The 21,331-nt window shown below is 42.2% G+C and overlaps 1 protein-coding gene across 3 annotated transcripts in view; it reads right to left on the bottom strand.

Moving 5' to 3' along the window:
• LOC140482385 (protein mono-ADP-ribosyltransferase PARP14-like) overlaps positions 1-21,331 on the bottom strand; it is a 79,893-nt gene that overhangs the window by 12,141 nt on the left and 46,421 nt on the right. For all 3 annotated transcript variants that reach the window (XM_072579789.1, XM_072579790.1, XM_072579791.1), the window contains 5 exons: positions 20,744-20,867; positions 18,315-18,377; positions 14,088-14,264; positions 8,608-8,787; positions 4,952-5,539 (listed from right to left, as the gene is read on the bottom strand). In XM_072579789.1, coding sequence (XP_072435890.1) covers positions 4,952-5,539; positions 8,608-8,787; positions 14,088-14,264; positions 18,315-18,377; positions 20,744-20,867 — 1,132 coding nt within the window. The remainder of the gene's footprint in view (positions 1-4,951; positions 5,540-8,607; positions 8,788-14,087; positions 14,265-18,314; positions 18,378-20,743; positions 20,868-21,331) is intronic.

Below are 21,331 nucleotides of genomic sequence, written 5' to 3'. Positions count from 1 at the left end.
TACCCTTCAACGGTTAAACGTTTCACTTATGCTTCACTCGAAGGAACCTGCCACAGTGCATTCACATGTTTGTGCCGCAGTTGAAGCTTGAAATGTTTCAACTTGCATTGTACTAATTGTACAATCAGTCCAGCATAGTATTGTCCGCAGTTTTGTGCTAATCCCTGACTGAACATTGTAAATACCAAGTCCAGCAATTCTTTAACAGTACCAGTGACATATGGTGCCGCTTGTCATGATAGAAATAGTGTTAGAAACAAAATTAAATCGCAGTTTTTAAGAGGTTATGACAATTCTGTTTAAAATTATCTTTTGGTGGCTATTTTCAATGTTATTTTTCAGTTTAATACAATAGAAAAATACAGTAGGTGCTGGAAATCTGAAATAATAACTGCTGTAAGTATTCAGGTAGAGTTAGTATTAAATCTGTGTGTCTCCATAGATGCTGTCTGACCTGCTAAGTGTTTCCAGAATTTTTGCTTTTATTTCCCAGTCAGTCAATCTGGCTAAAATTGGGCAACATTAATGTTACTTATTTTCTTTCCTCCTTATGTGCGGACACCTCACACCCTCCTTTTGTAGATTTTTAAGAGGTGTCTCTGCTTTGAATCCTTCAAAACCAATTCCTCCTAATTTAGGGTCAAGCAAAACTTGAACAATTTCCACTGATCAGTTAAATTCACTCATCCCACTTATCTGTCAAAATCACTCGTCTACCCACTATTTCTCTCCACAGAACACAGAACATTACAGTACAGGAACAGGCCCTTTAACCCACCATGTCTATACTGACCATGATGCCATTTTAAACTAATTCCATCTGCCTGCACATAGTCTGCATTATTCTATTTGCTGCCTATTCATGTGTCTGTCTAAATGCCTCTTTAACATTGCTAATGTATCTGTTTCTGTCACCTACCCAGCAGCGCATTCCAGGCACCTACCACGTAAAAACTTGCCTCACACATATCTTTTAAACTTTCCCATCTCACCTTAAACCTATGCCCCTTAGAATCTGACATTTTCACCCGGGAAGAAAAAGGCTCCAACTATCCACCATGCCTCTCATAATTTTATATACTTCTCTCAGATCATCCCTCAGCCTCCAATACTCTAGCGTAAACAATCCAAGTTTGTCCAAACTCTCCGTTTAGCTAACACATTCCGTTCCAGGCCACATCCCAGTGAACCTATTATGCACCCTCTCCAAAGCCACACCCTTCCTATAGTGTGGTAACCAGAACTGCACATGACACTCCAAGTGTGACCTAACTGTATTTTTCTACAGCTGCACCATGAATAGCCAACATTTATACTCAATGCTTCAAATGTTGAATGAAAGCATGCCATACACCTTCTTTGCTACCTTACCCACTTGCATTGCCTCTTTCAGGGAGCTACAGATTTGCACCCAAAATCTCCCTGCATGTCAGTATTCCTAAGGCATACATTCCTCACGGATGTGACATCCCAAAGTGTATTTTGTGATACGTTTGTTCAGATTAAATTCCACCTGCCATTTCTCCACCCAACACCGCAGTTTATCTATATTCTGCTGTATTCTTTGACAATGTTCCTCACTATTCCTCCACAATTCCACCAATTTTCATGCTGTTTGCAAACTTACGAATCAGACAACCTACATTTTCATCCAAATAATTTACAAACACCAGAGGTCCCAGCACTAATCCTTGCGGAACACCACAGGTCACAGTCAGCAAAATATGCTTCCTCAATTACCCTCTGTCTTCTCTGGCCAACTTGCCAACTCACCGTGGACCTCATGTGACTCAATCTTCTAGACCAGCCTACCATGAGGGACATTCTCAAGTGCTTCAATAAAGTCTATGTTGACAATATCCACTGCCCTGTCCCCATCATTCATCTTTATTACTTCCTCAACAAAAGCAAATTTGAGAGACAAGACCTCCCCCAAATGAAGTCATGCTGACTACCCCTAAAAAATCTGTTCTTTTCCAGAATCTTCTTGCATTATTTCTTTACCACTGATGGAAGACTCATTGGCCCATAATCTCCTGGATTATCCCTGTTGCCCCTTTTAATCAAAGGATCAATTGGTTATTCTCCAGTCTGCTGGGACTACATCTGTGCCTGAAGAGGATACAAATACCGCTGTCAAGCGCCCAGCAATCTCCTCCCCTACCTCCCCAGTATCCTGAGGTAGATCCCATCAGGAAATGGTGACTTATCTACCTTTAATGATTTTCAAGATACCTAATACCTCCTCCTTCTTAATATTGACATGGTCCAGAATATCAACATATCACTCTCTCATCTTATCATCACCTATAGCCTTCTCCTTGGTGAATACCCATGTGAAGTATTCATGAAGGATCTTACCCACTTCCTCTGGCTCTACATATAGAGTTAAAGAGTCATAGAGATGTACAGCATGGAAACAGACCCTTCGGTCCAACCTGTCCATGCCGACCAGATATCCTAACCCAATCTAGACCCACCTGCCAGCACCCGGCCTATATCCCTCCAAACCCTTCCTATTCATATACCTATCCAAATGTCTCTTAAATGTTGCAATTGTACCAGCCTCCACCACATCTTCTGGCAGCTCATTCCATACACGTACCACCCTCTGCATGAAAAGGTTGCCCCTTAGGTCTCTTTTATATCATTCCCCTCTCACCCTAAACCTATGCCCTCTAGTTCTGGACTCCCCGACCCCAGGAAACAGACTTTGTCTATTTATCCTATCCATGTCCCTCATAATTTTGTAAACCTCTATAAGGTCACCCCTCAGCCTCTGACGCTCCAGGGAAAACAGCCCCAGCCTGTTCAGCCTCTCCCTGTAGCTCAGATCCTCCAATCCTGGCAACATCCTTGTAAATCTTTTCTGAATCCTTTTAAGTTTCACAAAATCTTTCCGATAGGAATGAGACCAGAATTGGATGCAATATTCAACAGTGGCCTAACCAATGTCCTGTACAGCCGCAACATGACCTCCCGACTCCTGTACTCAATACTCTGACCAATAAAGGAAAGCATACCAAACGCCTTCTTCACTTTCCTATCTACCTGCGACTCCACTTTCAAGGAGCTATGAAGCTGCACTCCAAGGTCTCTTTGTTCAGCAACACTCCCTAGGACCTTACCATTAAGTGTATAAGGCCTGCTAAGATTTGCTTTCCCAAAATGCAGCATATATTCCCTCCTTTGTCCTTGAATGGATTTACTCTTTCACTCTTAGTCCTAAAATATGGATAAAATGCCTTGGGATTCTCCTTAATTCTATTTGCCAATGACAAAGCCCCTTTGCCAAGCCCCTTTTAGCCCCCCCTAATTGATTGCTTAACTTTTTTCCTACTTCCTTTACATTCCTCTATTGGTGCAGCTGTCACATTCTCCTAAATCTGCAATGCAACTCTCCCACTCTTTGTATGCCCCTCTCTATTAGGCCTGAAACATCTAAACCCTGGAATATTGTACTTCCAATCCTGCCCTTCTGTCAACTAAATTTCTGTAACGGCTACAACATCGTAGTTCCAGGTACTACTCAATAGAGATTCACCAAATTAATCTGTGGGATGGCAGGTTTATAAGGATGATCATCTTATGAAGAGAGATTGAGGAAACTGGGCCTTTTTTCTCCCAGAATTGCAAAGAATAAGAGATAACCTTGTTGAATATTCCTACAAGGATGACACAATGGAGGAAAATAGGATGTTTCCCATGGTTGACAAGTCTAGGACCAGGAGATATAACCTCAGGATAAAGGACAGGCACTTAGATTGGGAAGAATTTCTTCATTAAAAGGATGGTGAGTCTTTGGAATCCTCTTGGGAATGTAATTATTAAAATGTTTAAGTTAGAAATTGATGGGTCTTTGGAGACTACTGATGTATGGGAATATGGCATTAAGGTAAAAGATCAATCACAATCAAATTGAATCGTGGGGCAAGCTTGATGGCATGTTCATAATTAAATGGGTGTGGTTTGAATCCCTCACACTTGTAGTACAGAGATAGTATCCCTACCTCTGGGATAGAAAATCAGGTTCAAACCTCACTTGCCCCACATGTGTGCCATAACTTGGCTGACCAAGTAGATTAAAACTTCTTTGAGCTCTTTAGGATAAGAAAGCTCAGTAAGAATTTGGAGCTGCCAGTTCCTGCAGTTGAGTCAGTTTTACAGCACTGCTTGTGGGTCAGGAGAAAGACTGCCATCCAGCAAAATCTTTTGTTACAATCACCCATAGTCCTTTTGAACCCCTGTTCAGCTGAACACCCCTATCCACACCAGTATTCATCAGGTGACATCGTAATCAATTTCTCTCTACTCACTCCCAATCCCAACCATTGTCTGTTATTTTGTTCATTCTCACTGCATTCTCCTACTAATTATCCTTTAATTATACCAACTTGCGTGTGTCAGCAAGTTCCTCAACATTATCACCATATCTGATTTGGTCCTCACCTGAAGCTCAACATGCCTTTACTTTCTATTTGGGAACACGTGACAGACATCAGGGCTGACATACAATGCAATTCTCTGTAACTAATCCTCAGAATTTGGATAGGGCAGACTGATGGCCCCATCAAGTGTCCAGAAGGGCAGTAAGTGAGGACAGCAGATGAAGATCAGAGTCGAGAGTGTGATGCTGGAAAAGCACAGCCGGTCACGCAGCATCCGAAGAGCAGGAGAATCAACATTTCGGGCATAATTTCCCGATGAAGGGCTTATGCTCCTCAGATGCTGCCTGACCTGCTGTGCTTTTCCAGCACCACACTCTCAACTCCAGTAGGGCAAATTCCACATTCAGGGATTCTAACTTTAAGCTTTCACTAAAAGAGAGACAGACCATTTTTCAAAATATAATCTGAAGGAAAATTAGTGAGGAGTCTAAAGTAAGTTAAGAGGATTCACCATGATGTGTGCTGCAAAGCCCTATAAAGATAATCATTTATTTTTAACATACCTCCTTGAAGGACACTTCTCTTAATATCCACTACATTTCCTTTTGAGTCTTGCTCTTGCAACAAAGCCAAATCAATTGTGCACTTTCCCCCATCTTTCATGTAAACTATGGTTTTCTTTTTATCCAGGTAAGCTCTCTCAATTTCATAGTTTAAAGATTGATCATAAGGCTGAGCCGTTTCATCCGTTATAATCTCCCATTGGACAGTTTTCTTCAACTGAATCTCATCTTGCTTTCTATGCTCTCTTTTTGTGACAGTTTGAAGCATAGAGTTCACTTGCACAATGGATTCCAGAGCATCAGCGTGATATCCATCTATTACTATTTCCTTTTCCCGAATTTCAACTTTCAGGTTGTATTTTTCACAGAGATCCATGATCTGTTGCTTCTCGTCGTCTAAGAAACAGCCTGCAACTGTAATGGGTATTGTTTTGCTGATGCAGTATTCGTTGATGATATTTTCAACATCCTTCTGTGTCCCAGCAATGTTTTCCTTCTTCACACCATATATCTCAACTGTGGCAGTCAAATAGTTTGTTGCTGTCAGAATGACTGGATAAATAGGTTGAACTGCATCAATAGGCCTCACTGAAAGAAAAAGAGAAAATTTATCTCACATGTGATAATACATATCTAATAAATTCTATGGGTACATTTCCTAACAATATTTTCCATTATAGAGAAAGAAATTCATTCTGTAAATATAAGAATACGGACAGAACTTTTACAATGAGGGTCAGTTAACCTTTGTTCTCTTCTCCCACTTAAACTAACCTCCCCCAAAGGCTTAATTTCCATGTTTATTGTCCCTGTTATCTTGGCAAATAAACCTGAGGAAAATGACACAAATGTCAATTACGTCCACCATTTTGTAACCTCAATAGCTCTATGACCAATGTTATGGTGAACGAACAAAAGAACCACTATTGAAATTCATCGACAAAATATAATGTACAGAAAATCAACCCGTGTTTGGTAAAAAGAAACTATGAAGTCATTAGTGCATCTTGATATCTGAGCTTCTCAAAATTCAGAAGCCACTAATTCTTAGATCATTAAGATTAAATCATAAAAATAAACTCTCTGACTTTTGCTGAAAATAAAGAACTTCGTACATTTTAATTCTGCCCACTCTCCTTATTTTCCCTTTCTTTTTCCTTTCCTGGTGTTTTTCACTTTAAATTTAACCCTACTTTTTTTTCCCAAGTCACATTTTGATCCCTTCCTAGCGTTAATAAGTTGGTCTTCAGACTCAGGGAATGTCACAGTAAATAAGCCAAACAGTGGTTATGTCAAGGTTAATTGAGTATGTCTCCAGAAAGCGTTCCTAACTGATCTGCAATACATATGCAGTTACATGAAGGCTAGAGAATCAGCAAATGCAGAAATGCTACAACGTCTATAGAAGGAATTGCTACTGATAATAAACAGCATCTCTTCAATTTACGAATTTGACTGACAGCATCAAAGTATAAGTAGATTTGTGCGCCAGAGTAATTAAGATCTCTAACTTCATGGCACATCCTTCAAATCAACAAGGAAAATATGCTTTTTTTGGCACAGGTTAGATTCAAGTCCAGAATTTTCAGGTAATTCCTGGTAGATTCTTGTGTAGAAGACATTTGGTGGCTTTAACCCACTCTCATTGGATGCAACTGACAGGAAACAAGGGACGATAATCACATTAGCTCTTAAGGGAAGGCTGTGGCAGAGTGGTAATATCAGTGGATCAGGAATCCAAGCTGATGTTTGGGCAATGTGGTTCAGATCCCACCATGGTAGATGTCGATTGTTCAATGGAATAACAGCTGGCTTACTGACCAGCATGGAACTATTGTCAGTTGTTAAAAGTACATCTGGTTCACTAATGCCCTATGGTGAAGGAAATCTGCTGTCCTTCCTGGTCTAGCCTACATGTAACTCCAAGCCCACTGCAATTTGGTAGCCTCTTAACTGGGCAGTTAAGGATGGGCAATACATGCTGGCACAGCCAATGATGACAACATCCTGTGAGCAATTTAAAAAAAATAAATTGAATATTTAATTCCACTTCTCCACTGTCATCCAGATGCTTCCATTCTGATCGATTCAGCTGCTCTCAATGAATCACTTACAAAAACTTCTCTCCCTGCCTCCTGCACCTTTAGCGCTTTCCAAGGAGTTCTCCTCACCCTTTCCTATTTCTCACCCATCTGTTGCTTCTCACCAGTATCCCTCAAAAACATAGATGTGGATCTTTGGTCTCCAGTCTGGTGGAGGGAGTTGGGAAAATACTCCCAGCTTGCTGAGATTGCCATTGGAAAAATTCATTGAGTGGTGGGATCATCATTTTGAGATGGCAGCCTATCTGCCCCACCTCTGTGTACACATTAAAGGCAGTCACAGAGACTGCAGAGTGCCAAAACAGAATTTTTAAAAAGACTGCCTCATTTCATCCCAATATTTTTGGTAAACATTAGCCCTCTAGCCCTATCACAACCCCTCATCCTCCCATACCCATTGTCCTGTGGCCGACCACTTCAACTCCCCCTCCCACTCCATCAAGGACATGCAAGTTCTAGGCCTCCTCCACTGCCAAATCTAAGCCACTCGACACCTGAAGGAAGAATGCCTCATCTTCTGCCTTGGGACCCTTCAACCACATGGCATCAATGTCGAGTTCACTAGTTTTGAAATTTCCCCTCCCCCCACTTTATCCTCGAACCAGCTCGGCACTGCCCTCTTGACCTGTCCCACTTGTCCATCTTCCTTCCCACCTAGCCGCTCCACCCTTCTCTCTGACCTATCACAATCACCCCCGCCACCTGCATCCACCTATCACCTTCACAGCTACATTCCCCCAAGCCCCACCCCCAGCCTCCTATATCTCTCTCAGCCCCCATTCCCCTTCCCTCGCCACATTCCTGATGAAAGGCTTATGCCCGAAATGTCAAGTTCCCTGCTTCTCGGATGCTGCCTGACCTGCTGTGCACTTCCAGCACCACACCTTTCAACACTGACTCTCCAACATCTGCAGTCCTCACTTTCTCACTATTCCCCCAATTGAACCATGTTGTAATCAAAGAAAACAAAATTCAAAACATCTATTAGAACCTTCATCATATGAAAAAATTCCCACTCAACAAACCCATCTGACACATTTAAATGATCTCAATTTCTCAATTGCTTATAAAGAATAAATAGTTGCATCCATAACCCCACTCAAAAGACAACTGATCTCTTAATAACCTCTATGGACTGTCAATTAAACTATGAATGAATAATCCCCTAGTGAGATAGATTGTGTATAGCAGGCAACCATTAAACAAGAAATAAGAACTATCCTTAGAAGGACATGAATACAGCTATTGTAACTAGTAAAATAGTTTTTTTTAAACCTCCCAGTCTTGCAGGCAAACAGTTTACTTATTCTATAAGGGGTTGGGCATTTAAATACCTTCACATTTTGAGAGTTGTATAGATTTCAACTGCCCCCTTCATGAGCACTTACAATAAGATTTACAATATTTTAGTATAACACCTCAACTCCAGAGAAAATGGAGTCTATTTGAACTCAGAACTGACATTAACAGTGCAAAACATGTGCAATGACTGAACTGGATTTGAAGATCATGGAAAGCACCTGGAGGTTTATCAAGTTATGAATAGTTCCTTACCAGTGGACTGGGAATGTTTGAAACGCTTCTCTATACATCGGCGAAATGATTCCAGCATGAATGAATTGAACAATACAATCCTTATCAAAGAGAGTGAAGGTTGAACAAAGTCCACCACATAATCACTTATTGCATCCAGCAGTGCATTGGCAATATCTTGAGGATTCAGTTTTGCTTCACCTGTGCATAAAGGCAGAGGTTTGTCTGGTTAAATAGATTGCAGTCGGGAAGTTCAACAATAGACAAGTCGTAAGGTTATAAAAAAATCTATTAACATCTTAAAACATAGAACAATTCAGTGCAGAACAGGGCCTTCAGCCCTCAATGTTGTGCCAACCTGTGAACTATTCTCAGCTCATCCCCCTAAACTATCCCAAAATCATCCATGTGCATATCTTGATTCACAGGATGTGGGCATGACTGACTATGCCAGCATTTATTGCCCATTAGTTCTTTATCTGATGCTTTGCTATCAATTGTTTCAATTACACTGATTACACTTATTTTCAATTATTACTGGAACTGTTCCCCTTTTCCTCCTCCAGAGGGAGCCATCATCTTTTTTAAATTCATTCACGGGACATTGGCATCACTGGCTGGGCCAGGATTTATTACCCATTCCTAGATGGGGATGGAATTAATGACGCTGAAGGAATGGCAACGTATCTTCAAGGCAGGGGGCTGAATCGCTTGGAGAGGAACTTGCAGGTTGTGGTGTTCCCATGTATCTGCTTTTCCTTCCAAATGGTTTTTGAACTTACTGTCGAAGGAGCCTTGGATAATTTCTGCAGTGCGTCTTGTAGATAGTATACATTGTTGCTATGGAGCATCAGTGGTGGAGGGATTGGATACTTGTCAATGTGGTTCCAGTCAAGTGGGCTACTTTCTCTTCGATTGATCAAGATTGATCACTTCTTGGGTGTTGTTGGAGCTGCACTCATCCAAGAAGTGGGGGGTATTCCATCACACTCCTGACTTGTTCTGCCACTGCCCAAAAGCCCAGGGGAGGTCAGCTGTGGCCAATTAACAGCCTGAGAGGCATTTAACTCAGTCAGGTCTCCCCCACTGAATCACCATTGGTTTTCCACCAGTTGGGAATAACCTTGGACTACCTTTCTTTGGTGCCAATATTAAATAAATGCCCTCTAGATACCAACTTGTCAATTAGAAGAAATATTTTTTCTCCTTGTTAGTTGATCCAAATCCTCCATCATTTTTTACATGTCTATCTAATATTTTCTTCATCTTCTTTGCTGCAATGAAATGAGTAGTTGATGGACCCGTGATAGAAAAGACCTGGATATTGGTTGATTGATGTTATTCTGTAAAATCTGTCCAAGTCGTGCAGTTGTTTGGCTCATCTGTTACAATGCTGGCATCTACCTGACAATGTAGAAAATTGTCCAGGTATGCCCTATACACAAAAAGCAGGACCTATCCATCCCAACCGATTACCGTCTAATCAATCTTTGCTCAATCGTCAGTAAGTGATGGAAAGGGTCATCAACAGTACTATCAAGCAGCACCTGCTCAGCAATAACCTGCTCAGTTTTGCCCAGTTTGGGTTCTGGCAGGGCCACTTGGCTCCTAACCCCATTACAACCTTGGTTCAGATATGGAGAAAAGAGCTGAATTCCAGAGGTGAGGTGAGAGTTACAGCCCTTGACATGGTGGCTGCATTCGACCAGGTGTGGCATCAAGGAACCCTGGCAAATCTGGAATCAATGGGAAATAGGGGGAAAACTCTCTCGTTGGAGCCATGCCTGGCTCAAAGGAAGATAGTGGTGGTTGTTGAAGGTCAATCATTTCAGTTCTAGGACATTTCTGCAGGAATTTCTCAGGGTAGCAACTAGGTCCAATTATCTTCAACTGCTTCATTAATGACCTTTCCTCTACCATAATGTCAGAAGTGGGGATGTTCGCCAATGACTGTACAATGTTCAGCACCATTTGTGACTCTTCATACTGGAGCAGTCCAGGTCCAAATGTAACAAGATCTGCACAATACCCAGGCTTCACGCCACACAAATGCCAGACTATGACCATCTCCAATAAGAGACGATTTAACCCCCAGCCCTTGAAATGCAATGGTGTTACTAACACATGAAACCCCACTGTCAACATCTTTGAGGTTACCAATGATCAGAAACTCAATTGGACTTGCCACAATTTTTTTCCTGGAGCAGCGGGAGACAGAGTGGAGGTGACGTTGGAGACAAGGAGGTTGCCGGGAAGGTAAGGATTTAGTGTAAGTTTGGGCAGTGGCTAAACCCGAGATACTACACGTGTAGTATCTCCCTCCCGCCCACCTTCCTCTAACCAGAAGAGAAAGGACTCTGTAAGGTAAGGTTTATTTTTTTTTTCTCTTTCTTTTCTTTCATATATTTAAGTGCATTGTTTGGTTTTAGTTAGTTGATATAAAGCTAAGGCTTACAATGACAGGGGACCTCAGTCCCGTGGCATGTGCCTCTTGCCTGATGTGGGAGCTCAGGGACGTGGCTGACATTCCTCACTCTTACACTTGCAAGAAGTGTGTTCTTGTTTGACCGCATGACGGCTCTGGAGCTGCCGACAGACTCACTGTGGAGCAGTGGACTGATGCTGAGGAAGCCGTAGATAGCACGTTTAGTTAGAATTGCTGGTTAGAATTGCTGAGGGAGATAGTGAATGGGTGACTAAAAGGCAGAGAAAGAGCAGGAAGGCAGTGCAGGTGTCCCCGACGGTCATCTCCCTCCAAAACAGGAATACTGTTTTGGATGCTGTTGGGGGACATGGCTCACCAGGGGAGGGCAGCAGGTGCCAGCATCATGGCACCGTGGCGGGCACTTCTGTTCTGAAGGGTGTGAAAAAGACTCGTAGGGCTATAGTCATAGGGGATTCTATTGTGAGGAGAGTAGATAGGCAGTTCTGTGGCCGAAAACGCGACTCCCAGATGGTATGTTGCCTCCCAGGTGCTCAGGTCAGGGATGTCACCGATCGGCTGCAGAGCATTCTAAAAGGGGAGGGTGAACAGCCAGTTGTTGTGGTGCATATGATGTAAGTAAAAAATGAGATGAGGTCCTGAAATCAGAATTCAGGGAGCTAGGAGAGAAGTTAAAGAGTAGAACCTCAAAGGTATTGATCTCAGGATTGATACCAGTGTCACATGCTAGTCAGGGTAGAAATGAAAGAATAAGCAGGATGAACATGTGGCTTGAGAAATGGTGTAGGAGGGAGGGGTTTGGATTTGTGGGACATTGGGACCAGTTCTGGGGAAGGTGGGACTATTACAAATTGGATGGTCTACACCTGAACCAGACCGGAACTAACGTTCTTGGGGGTTTTTGCTACTGCTGTTGGGGAGGTTTTAAACGAATGTGGCAGGGGACTGGTAAACAGAAGAGAAGACTACTAGGCAGTGAGGTGGAAACTGGAGACTGTAAGAATCACAAGGTTAGCATTACCAAAGGGAAGAGTAGGCAGAGAGCAGATGAACGCAAAAGAACTGGCAGTCTGAAGCGCATATACTTTAATGCAAGGAGTATAGTGGGCAAGGCACGTGAACTTAGGGCTTGGATTGGTGCCTGGGTGTATGACGTTATTGTGATCACAGAGACAGAAGGGTTGACGGAAGGGCATGATTGGCAACTAAATATTCCAGGATATAGATGCTTTAGACAGGACAGGGAGGGAAGTAAAAGGAAGGGAGGAGTTGCATTGCTGGTCAGGGATGATATCACGGCTGTGCTAAAGGAGGACACTATGGAGGGCTTGAGCAGTGAGACATTATGGGTGGAGCTGAGAAAGAAGGGTGCAGTTACATTGTTGGGGCTGTATTACAGGCCCCCCAACAGTGAGTGTGAGGTAGAAGAACAAATAGGTAAACAGATTATGGAAAGATGTAGAGGCAACAGGGTGGTGGTGATGGGAGATTTTAATTTTACCAACATTGACTGGGATACACTTAGTGTCAGAAGTCTGGATGGGTCAGAATTTGTAAGGAGCATCCAGGAAAGTTTTTTAGATTAGATTAGATTACTTACAGTGTGGAAACAGGCCCTTCAGCCCAACAAGTCCACACCGACCCGCTGAAGCGCACCCACCCAGACGCATTCCCCTACAATTACCCCTGCACCTAACACTACAGCAATTTAGCATGGCCAATTCACCTAACCTACACATTTTTGGACTGTGGGAGGAAACTGGAGCACCCAGAGGAAACCCACACAGACACGGGAAGAATGTGCAAACTCCACACAGACAGTCACCTGAGGCGGGAATTGAACCCCAGTCTCTGGCGCTGTGAGGCCGCAGTGCTAATCACTGTGCCACCATGCCGCCCGAGCGGTATATCAATAGTCTGGCAAGGGAAGAGATCATATTGGACCTGGTGTTGGGAAATGAGCCAGGCCAGGTGGTAGAAGTTGCAGTGGGGGATTTCTTCGGGAATAGTGACCACAATTCTGTAAGTTTTAGAATATTCATAGACAAAGATGAGAGTGGTCCTAAGGGACAAGTACAAAACTTGGGGCCAAGGCTAATTATATCAAAATTAGGCAGGAGCTGGGAAATGTGGATTGGACACAGCTATTTGAAGAAAAGTCCACATCTGATATGTGGGATGCTTTCAAAGATAGGTTTAAGATAGTGCAGGATAGGCATATCCTTTTGAAAACAAGGGATAAGAAAGGCAAGATTCGTGAACCATGGATGACAGGAGAAATTGTGCAACTAGCAAATTGGAAAAGGAAAGCGTACCTAAGGTCCAGGCAGCTCAGAACAGAATGGACCTTGAAGGAATATTGGGAGAATAGGACCAATCTTGAACGAGGAATCAAGCATGGGACACCATTGTAGAATGCACACCAGCAGTGGTTGCATTATGAGGACAAAGGAAGCTAGCACTGAGAGGTGCACACATGTCTTGGAGTGTTTAGCTTTAAAAGGTACTAACTACAGACCTATCTATGAGGTGTGAAACCCTGTCATCATTGTACATATCCCTGCAATCTTATGATGCCCAATAAACCTATCTAACCACTGAAAGTGCAAGAGGTAATATGTGACGCAAATTGCAACCAGGGAAGCTGTGTAGAAGGAATGTCTTGCTTGAACCAGCAATTGGCTCATTTTGAAGTATAATTTCAGAATGTGTCATTATCTTTTTTTATAGAGAAAACAGAATTTTCATAAAGGCTGAATCTAGCTCTCATAGATGTTTCCCTGGGAACTGTCAACTGTCATTTGGTTATATGCAAGAACAATATGGGAAGGGGTGTCTTATAAATGACATGTTGAAATTTCTAGCTAAGAAATATAAACACACCATCAGCAGGAAGCTTTCTTGTACTTCTCATTGAATTGTTTCAAGCTCATATTTTATATTGGGGTCTGCAACAGTATCACCCTGAAGTTACTGGATCATCTTATCCTGCATGCTTTCTGTAACATACGAAAGTAAAGGTATTGAAATAACACATACATATTGTTCCAAAACCTACCTGTGCCCAATGCTGGGAAGGACACTGAACCTATTTTTAGGTTTTCGCATTCCTTCAGAATTTTTACTAAAGATCCTTTTGTATTTTGTGCTTTAAGCCAGCCTGCCAAATGTACGATATACTTCACTTGAAGGTTTCCTGCTTTTGTGCTTACAACAGTGTCTTCATTTTGGACACCTACAGCAGGAAAAACATTATTTGAAATGAAAGCTGTTACCACTGTCAATAATTTAATAACCAGTTAGTGGCATACAATTAACCTCACGCTATAAATTCAAAAGCTAATTGACACTTTTCCTAAAAGGATGTGATATCCAGAATCTTTCAAATTTGCCACAGGTAAGAATGGCTACTCTGATCCTCTAAAACTCATCTAACTGGAATAACCAGTAGGCAGCATGGTGGCTCAGTGGTTAGCACTGCTGCCTTATAGTTGCCTGGTATCTGGACTCAATTCTACCCATGGGTAACTATCTGCATAGAGTTTGAACATTTTCCCTGCATCTGTGTGGGTTTCCTCTGACAATTCAAAGGTGTGCAGACTGGGTAGATTTGCCATGGGAAATGCAATGTTATAAGGTAGGGGGTAGGATGCTCTTTGGAGGGCTGGTGTGAGATTGATGAGCTAGTGACTTGCTTCCATACAGTAGTTAGGGATTCTATAGACTCCAAAGCTTCCCTATTCCAACTTGCAATTATTTCATAAATAGAGTGACACTTCAAAGTCTGTGAGAAGATTTGTAGCTTGGGTGCTCGTTGTTGTGGTTCTGTTCGCTGAGCTGGGAATTTGTGTCACAGACGTTTCGTCCCCTGTCTAGGTGACATCCTCAGTGCTTGGGAGCCTCCTGTAAAGTGCTTCTGTGATCTTTCCTTCGGCATTTGTAGTGGTTTGAATCTGTTGCTTCTGGTTGTCAGTTCCAGCTGCCGCTGCAGTGGCCAGTATATTGGGTCCAGGTCGATGTGCTTATTGATTGAATCTGTGGATGAGTGCCATGCCTCTAGGAATTCCCTGGCTGTTCTCTGTTTGGCTTGTCCTATAATAGTAGTGTTGTCCCAGTCGAACTCATGTTGCTTGTCATCTGTGTGTGTGGCTACTAAGGATAGCTGGTCGTGTTGTTTCGTGGCTCGTTGGTGTTCATGTGACACTTATTGCCTTCACTACTTTATCTGGAATCCTTTTCCATTGATCACTATTTGTGTAAAGGAGAACTTTTTGATATCAGTTCCAAATTTGCCTCAGAACAGTTTGAAACTGCCCCGCCTTGTCTTATTCTTGCACATTTATTTTAAGTAGTGTTCCAGAACTTGTATTTCCAAATGTCCATCCACTATAGCAACACCTCTACAACGTAAACAGGAAAAGACAGGGTGGATAAAGAGAAACTATTTCCACTGGTTGGAAATTCTACAGCTAGGGGCCATAGCCTGAAATAGGGCCAGACACTTCAGAAGAGATATGAGGAAGAGATAGTGGAGGTTTGGAACTCTTCCATAAATGGCAATTGAAGCTAGATCAGTTGTTAAATTTAAATACATTTTTGTTAGGCAAAGCTTTTAAGGGATATCGGGCAAAGGCGCGTCAATAGAGTGAGGCCACAGATCAGCCACAATCACAATGGATGCTGGAGCCGAGGGGCTGAATGGCCCACTCGTATTTCTGTGTCTCCTTCCAAAGTGTCCCAGTTCCATGTCTGACATTTGAAATTAGCCTTGTGACTCCAACCCTTGAATGTAATTCTTGTGCTTTAGCCCAAGCTAACATTATGTTGTTGTACGCCCACAACAGGTGTGCAGATTGATCTTGAGTTCCTCTGACTTATCATGTTGATTTCTCCACTTGCTGCTATTCCTTTGTTTGAAGATGTTTCCTTTCTTATTTAGAGTCGTAGAGATGGACAGCACAGAAACAGACGCTTCAGTCCAACTCTTCCATGCCAACCAGATGTCCTAACTTTATTTAGTCCCATTTGCCAGCATTTGGCCGATATCCCTCTAAACCCTTCCTATTCATGCATCCATCCAGATGCCTTTGAAATGTAATTGTACCAGCCTCTACCGCCTCTTCTGGCAGCTCATTCCATACACACACTACACTCAGCATGAAAAAGCTGCCCCTTAGGTCCCTATTAAATCTTTCCCCTCTCACTTAAACCTATGCCCTCTAGTTTTGGAGTCCCCCCACCCCAGGGAAAAGACTTTGGCTACTCACCCTATCCATGCCCCTCATGATTTCATAAACATCTGGAAGGTCAATCCTCAATCTCCAATGCTCCAGGAATAATAGTCCCAGCATTTTCTGCCTCTCCCTACAGCCCTAACCCTCTAACTCGTGCAACAGCCTTTTAAATCTTTTCTGTGCCCTTTCAGGTTTCACAACATTCTTCCTTTAACAGGGTGATGAAAACTGCATGCAGGATTCAAAAAAGGCTTGACCAATGTCCTGTACAGCCGCAACAAGGGCGGCATGGTGGCTCAGTGGTCAGCACTGCTGTCTCACAGTGCCAGGGACCCGGGTTCAATTCCTGCCTTAGGCAACTGTCTGTGCGGAGTTTGTATATTCTCCCCGTGACTGTGTGGGTTTCCTCTGGGTGCTACGGTTTCCTCCTACAGTCCAAAGCTGTGCAGGTTAGGTGAATTGGCCATGCTAAATTGCCCGTAGAGTTAGGTGCAGGGCTAAATGTAGTGGAATGGGTCTGGGAGGGTCAGCATGGACTTGTTGGGCCGAAGGGCCTGTTTACGCACTATAAGTAATCTAAACTATTAAAAGAAATGACCTCTGAACACCTATGCTTAGCACATTGACCAACAAAAGCAAGTGTACCAAGCGCCTTCTTCACTATCCCACTACCTGCGACTCCATTTTCAAGGAACTATGAACCTGCACTCCAAGATCTCTTTGTTCAGCAACACTCCCCAGGACCTTACTATTTAAGTGTATAAGTCCTGCCCTAATTTGCCTTTCCAAAATGCAGCATCTCACATTTATCTAAGTTAAACTCCATCTGCCACTCTTCGGCTTATTCATCCGTCTGATCAAAGTCCTGTTGTACCCTGAGGATAACTTTCTTCACTGTCCACTATATCTCCAATTTTGGTGTAATCTGCAAACTTTATTACCTTTTTTTCTTTTATGAAATGGTGGGCATTGTTGCAAGGCCAGTATTTTTTATCCATCTCTAGTTGCCCTTGATGTAAATAGTTTGGTATGTTCTTTTCAGAGGGAGTTAAGAGTCAACCATATCATTGTAGATCTGGAGTCTCACATAGATCAATCCAGGTATGGGTGGCTGATTAGGTTCCTTAAAGGACATTGGTGAACCAGATTTTTGTATGAGATTGATGGTAATTCACAGTCACCATTACTAAGGCTAGCTTTTAACTCCAGATTTATTTATGAATTGGATTGAAATTCCACCAGCAGCTGTGGTTTTATTTGAACTTGTGTTCCATAGTTTGGGTTTCTAGATTGCTATCCTCAACTTTCAGAACTCTTTTATCTATATCCTTTGCTATTTCATCATCATTAGTGTAGTAAACAGGCTTAATTGTCATATATTTTGTCTAAGCGTTCTTCTCTATGAGCACAAACAAGTTATTTCACAGGATCATCCCAAACTTTGCTCATGAGATACCTGTCCTGCTCCTATAGGGCCTCTCTCATCCAATGTTTGCCTGACCCTACCACTTGCCAGAAGTACTCACCACTACTAGGATATCCCAGGATATACTGGGATACTGAGGTGGTGGAACAAGGGTGACAAGATATTATCAGGCCATTTTGAACTGAGGTGGGCAGAAATTTCTTCACTCAAGTAATGGCAAACCTATGGAATGTTCTATCACAGAAGATGTGAAGGTGAAGTTACTGAATTTATTTAAGAAAGAAACTGATAATTTTCTAGAAGCTAAAGATTTCAAGGGATATGGGAAGAGAATGGGAGTATGGCATCGAGGTAAAGGATCAGACACAATCATGCAGAATGTTGGAACAGGCTCGATGGGCCAAATGGCCTACTCCTGCCCTGGTTTTTAATGTTTCTGTGTTACTATTACAGCTGAATTAAATTCATTTTAAAACATCTTTTTGTACTTGCTGAACTTTGAGGCTGGTATTAACTTATCTTCTGACAAGTGACTGAAAGACCCATTACCCTTTCAAAAAACCTAACTTCATTCTGAGTTTGCATTCTGTCAGACCGAAGAGAAAGATGCCTTACAGTTACTCACCTAGTTGGCTACATTCATCCACTACTGACTGTCCGGCTGCTTTTAAGATAGCACCACAAACCCCTGTAAGGTAGAAAAGTTAGTTATTGACAGTAAAACGCTATTCCAATCTATCAAAGAGCTCAACTTTTATACTAAAGATATATATGTATACCAGCTTAATCAGATTTACAATGTCAATACCCTGGGGCAATCACCAGTGTAGCAGAAACAGTAAGTTGTTTGATTGAGATGGATTCAACTTAAACTTGGTTAGGACTAATGTACTGGAAAATCACATAACATTGGGGGAACAGAAGGTTTTAAGTTAATAAGGGGTGCATTCAAATAGGGATCATTTCATAAGTCTAAAAAGTCAAACTTGCAGTGTAGTGATTTGGAAAATGTTAAGGAGTTTATGCCTGAAATGTATTAATGACTAGGGCCACATCAGGGAAATAGAGGAAAAAACTAAAATTAGAAGTGCTTTATCAGAACATATAAAGCATTCGTAACAAGAAGCAGACATCAACAATAGCAACAAGTAATGATACAAAACATAGAGATAAATGGTTTCAATCTAGCAACATTTCCTGATCAAGGATGGGAACCAAATATTTTAAGATACCTGACTTCTAGAGAAAAAGAGATAACATGGAAAAGCAAGTGCAGTTGCCACTATAATAAAAAGTTGCCAGAGGACCATAGGGCTGCTCTTGCATTGGATGGAGAGGGAGAGACGACTGGTGGTGGTTTAACCTGAGGATTACCATGTCACAAGTGAAGGTTGAGTTGTGAAGGTGAGATGTTCGTGGATGGTCTGCCCTTATAATAAAGCATGTGTCGAAGGTGAGATGGAGCTTAACCCAGAATATTCTTTTACTTCACCTTCCTTGCAAAAGAACAGAAAGACCAAAAGACAACAGAAATGGGAGATGTGATTTGCAGGTACAACATCTGCTCTATACACCTGATAAACAGTCAGTGAAGGAAGAGGTAAAATCTTTATTTGCTGTAAATCTATTCACAGTATGAATTATTATAGGTATGCATCTCATAGCTTGGCTTACGCCATGACACTCAGTGCTTCAATCACCCAATCAATGCCCTCCAGCTACACATCCTTCCCCTCTATTGATACAACTAATTGATTGGGCTCTTGTGACACAGTTGTATATCTCTATCTCTGGGCTGTGAAGGTCTGGGTTCAAGACCCCACCTGTTCCAGAGGTGTGTAATAACTCAGATTGATTCAAAAATAAGTAGAGCTAACGGTATGGACTCTTGTGGCACAGTGGTAGTGTCCCTTCCTCTAAACCAGGTGGTCTGGGTTCAAGTCTCACGTCTTCCAGGAGTGTGAGATAACACCTCTGAACAGATTGATTAGAAATTAAGGGGGATCAAAAAAAGCAACTAACTTTTTGAGGGGTTCTTGTCATGCAATGATTGGAGTCTATGTTTAAATCCCACCTACTCCAGGGGAGTGTATAGCATCTCTGATCAGATAGATTTTAAAACAAACCTACAATGTAGAAATTGTTAGCACCATATTCTCAACATTCGAGTTGCACTCAACCAGGCAATTGTGGAATATGTCTTTATTCTCATGACTTGTGCCTTACTGACAGACACTGGGGAAACAGGAGATGAGTTACCTGTCACAACATCCCTAGCCTCTGACCTGCTCTTGTTTCTGCAGTATTTGTATGGTTAGTCCAGTTCAGTTTCTGGTCAATGGTAGCCCACCCCAAACCCCCTTCAAACCCCACCCCTAACCCCAGAATATTGATAGTGGGATTCAGTGCTTTTTAATGCCATTGATTGTCAACAAAAGATGAGGGTTAGATTTTTTTTTCTCACTGGAGATAGAAATGGCTATTGGAGACAGTAAGGACTGCAGATGCTGAAAGCCAGAGTCAATAAATGTGAAGCTGGAAAAGGACAACAGGTTAGACAGCATCCGAGGGGCAGGAAAGTCAAAGTTGTCAGGACAGACAAAGGGTTTCGGCCCTTCGGATGCTGTCTGGCCTTCTGTGCTTTTCCAGCTTCACACCTGTGAAATGGCCATTGCCTGGTACTTGTCTGGCGCAAATGTCACTTGCCACTAATCATCCCAAACTTGGATGTTGTCCAAGTCTTGCTGCATATGGACTACTTCAGGATCTGAGGAGTCATGAATGGTACTGAATATCATGCAATCATCAATAAACATCCTCACTTCTGACCTTATTATAGAGTGAAGGGACATTACTGAAGCAACTAAAGATGGTAGGGCCTAAGATGCTATCCTGAGGAACTGAGATGATTTGACCTGGATCTGAGATAATCTTATGTATTGTATTTTTTTATATATGAAGCACCTTGAGATGTTATAGTATGGTAACGGGTAATCAATAATGCAACTAGCAGTTGTCAATAAAAAAGATGTGTGAACAAACATTGGCACTCACCCTTGTTTCGGTTAAGGTTGACATTTGTACAGTTCACAATTGCATCAGTCTGTTCTGCTGTGATGTCACCTTGAGCAGCTACCAATTTTACTTTGCCAATGGTTACTTCTACAGAGTTGAATTTCTGAAATAAAAAATTGGTGAGCATTAAAAATGTTAGAATTATTTTCTTTCTTTCCATTGTGCTTCTTTCTGACCAACAGAGTTTAGCATACAGAGCCCAAGGATGGGTTTTAACTCTCAAATGGCAAAGATAGGGCTGTCGGGAAGTAGTTGATTTTAATGATCTGGCCTCAGTAACTTCCTTACTTCCTGATTACTATGGAGATTAAATCAGGCACACTGCTGTCACTAGAGTCCCTGGGATGGCCCATAATATAAGAAATTTGTGCTAGAGAAGGGAAACTGGCTGAGGGAAAGTAAAGGGTCTAGATTATAGTGGTGCTGGAAAAGCACAGCAGGTCAGGCAGCATCCAAGGAGTAGGAAAATCGACGTTTTGGGCAAAACCCTTTATCAGGAATGATGGGGCTGAGGGAAAGTAAATGCCAGAGGAAAAGGTCAGAGGAAGATGAGGGTCCTGGGCCTGT

Source organism: Chiloscyllium punctatum, chromosome 10 (genome assembly GCF_047496795.1).
Source record: "Chiloscyllium punctatum isolate Juve2018m chromosome 10, sChiPun1.3, whole genome shotgun sequence".
Classification (NCBI taxonomy): Eukaryota; Metazoa; Chordata; class Chondrichthyes; order Orectolobiformes; family Hemiscylliidae; genus Chiloscyllium; species Chiloscyllium punctatum.
Note: the sequence above shows the minus strand (reverse complement) of the source record. Positions and strands in the feature narration are given on the sequence as shown.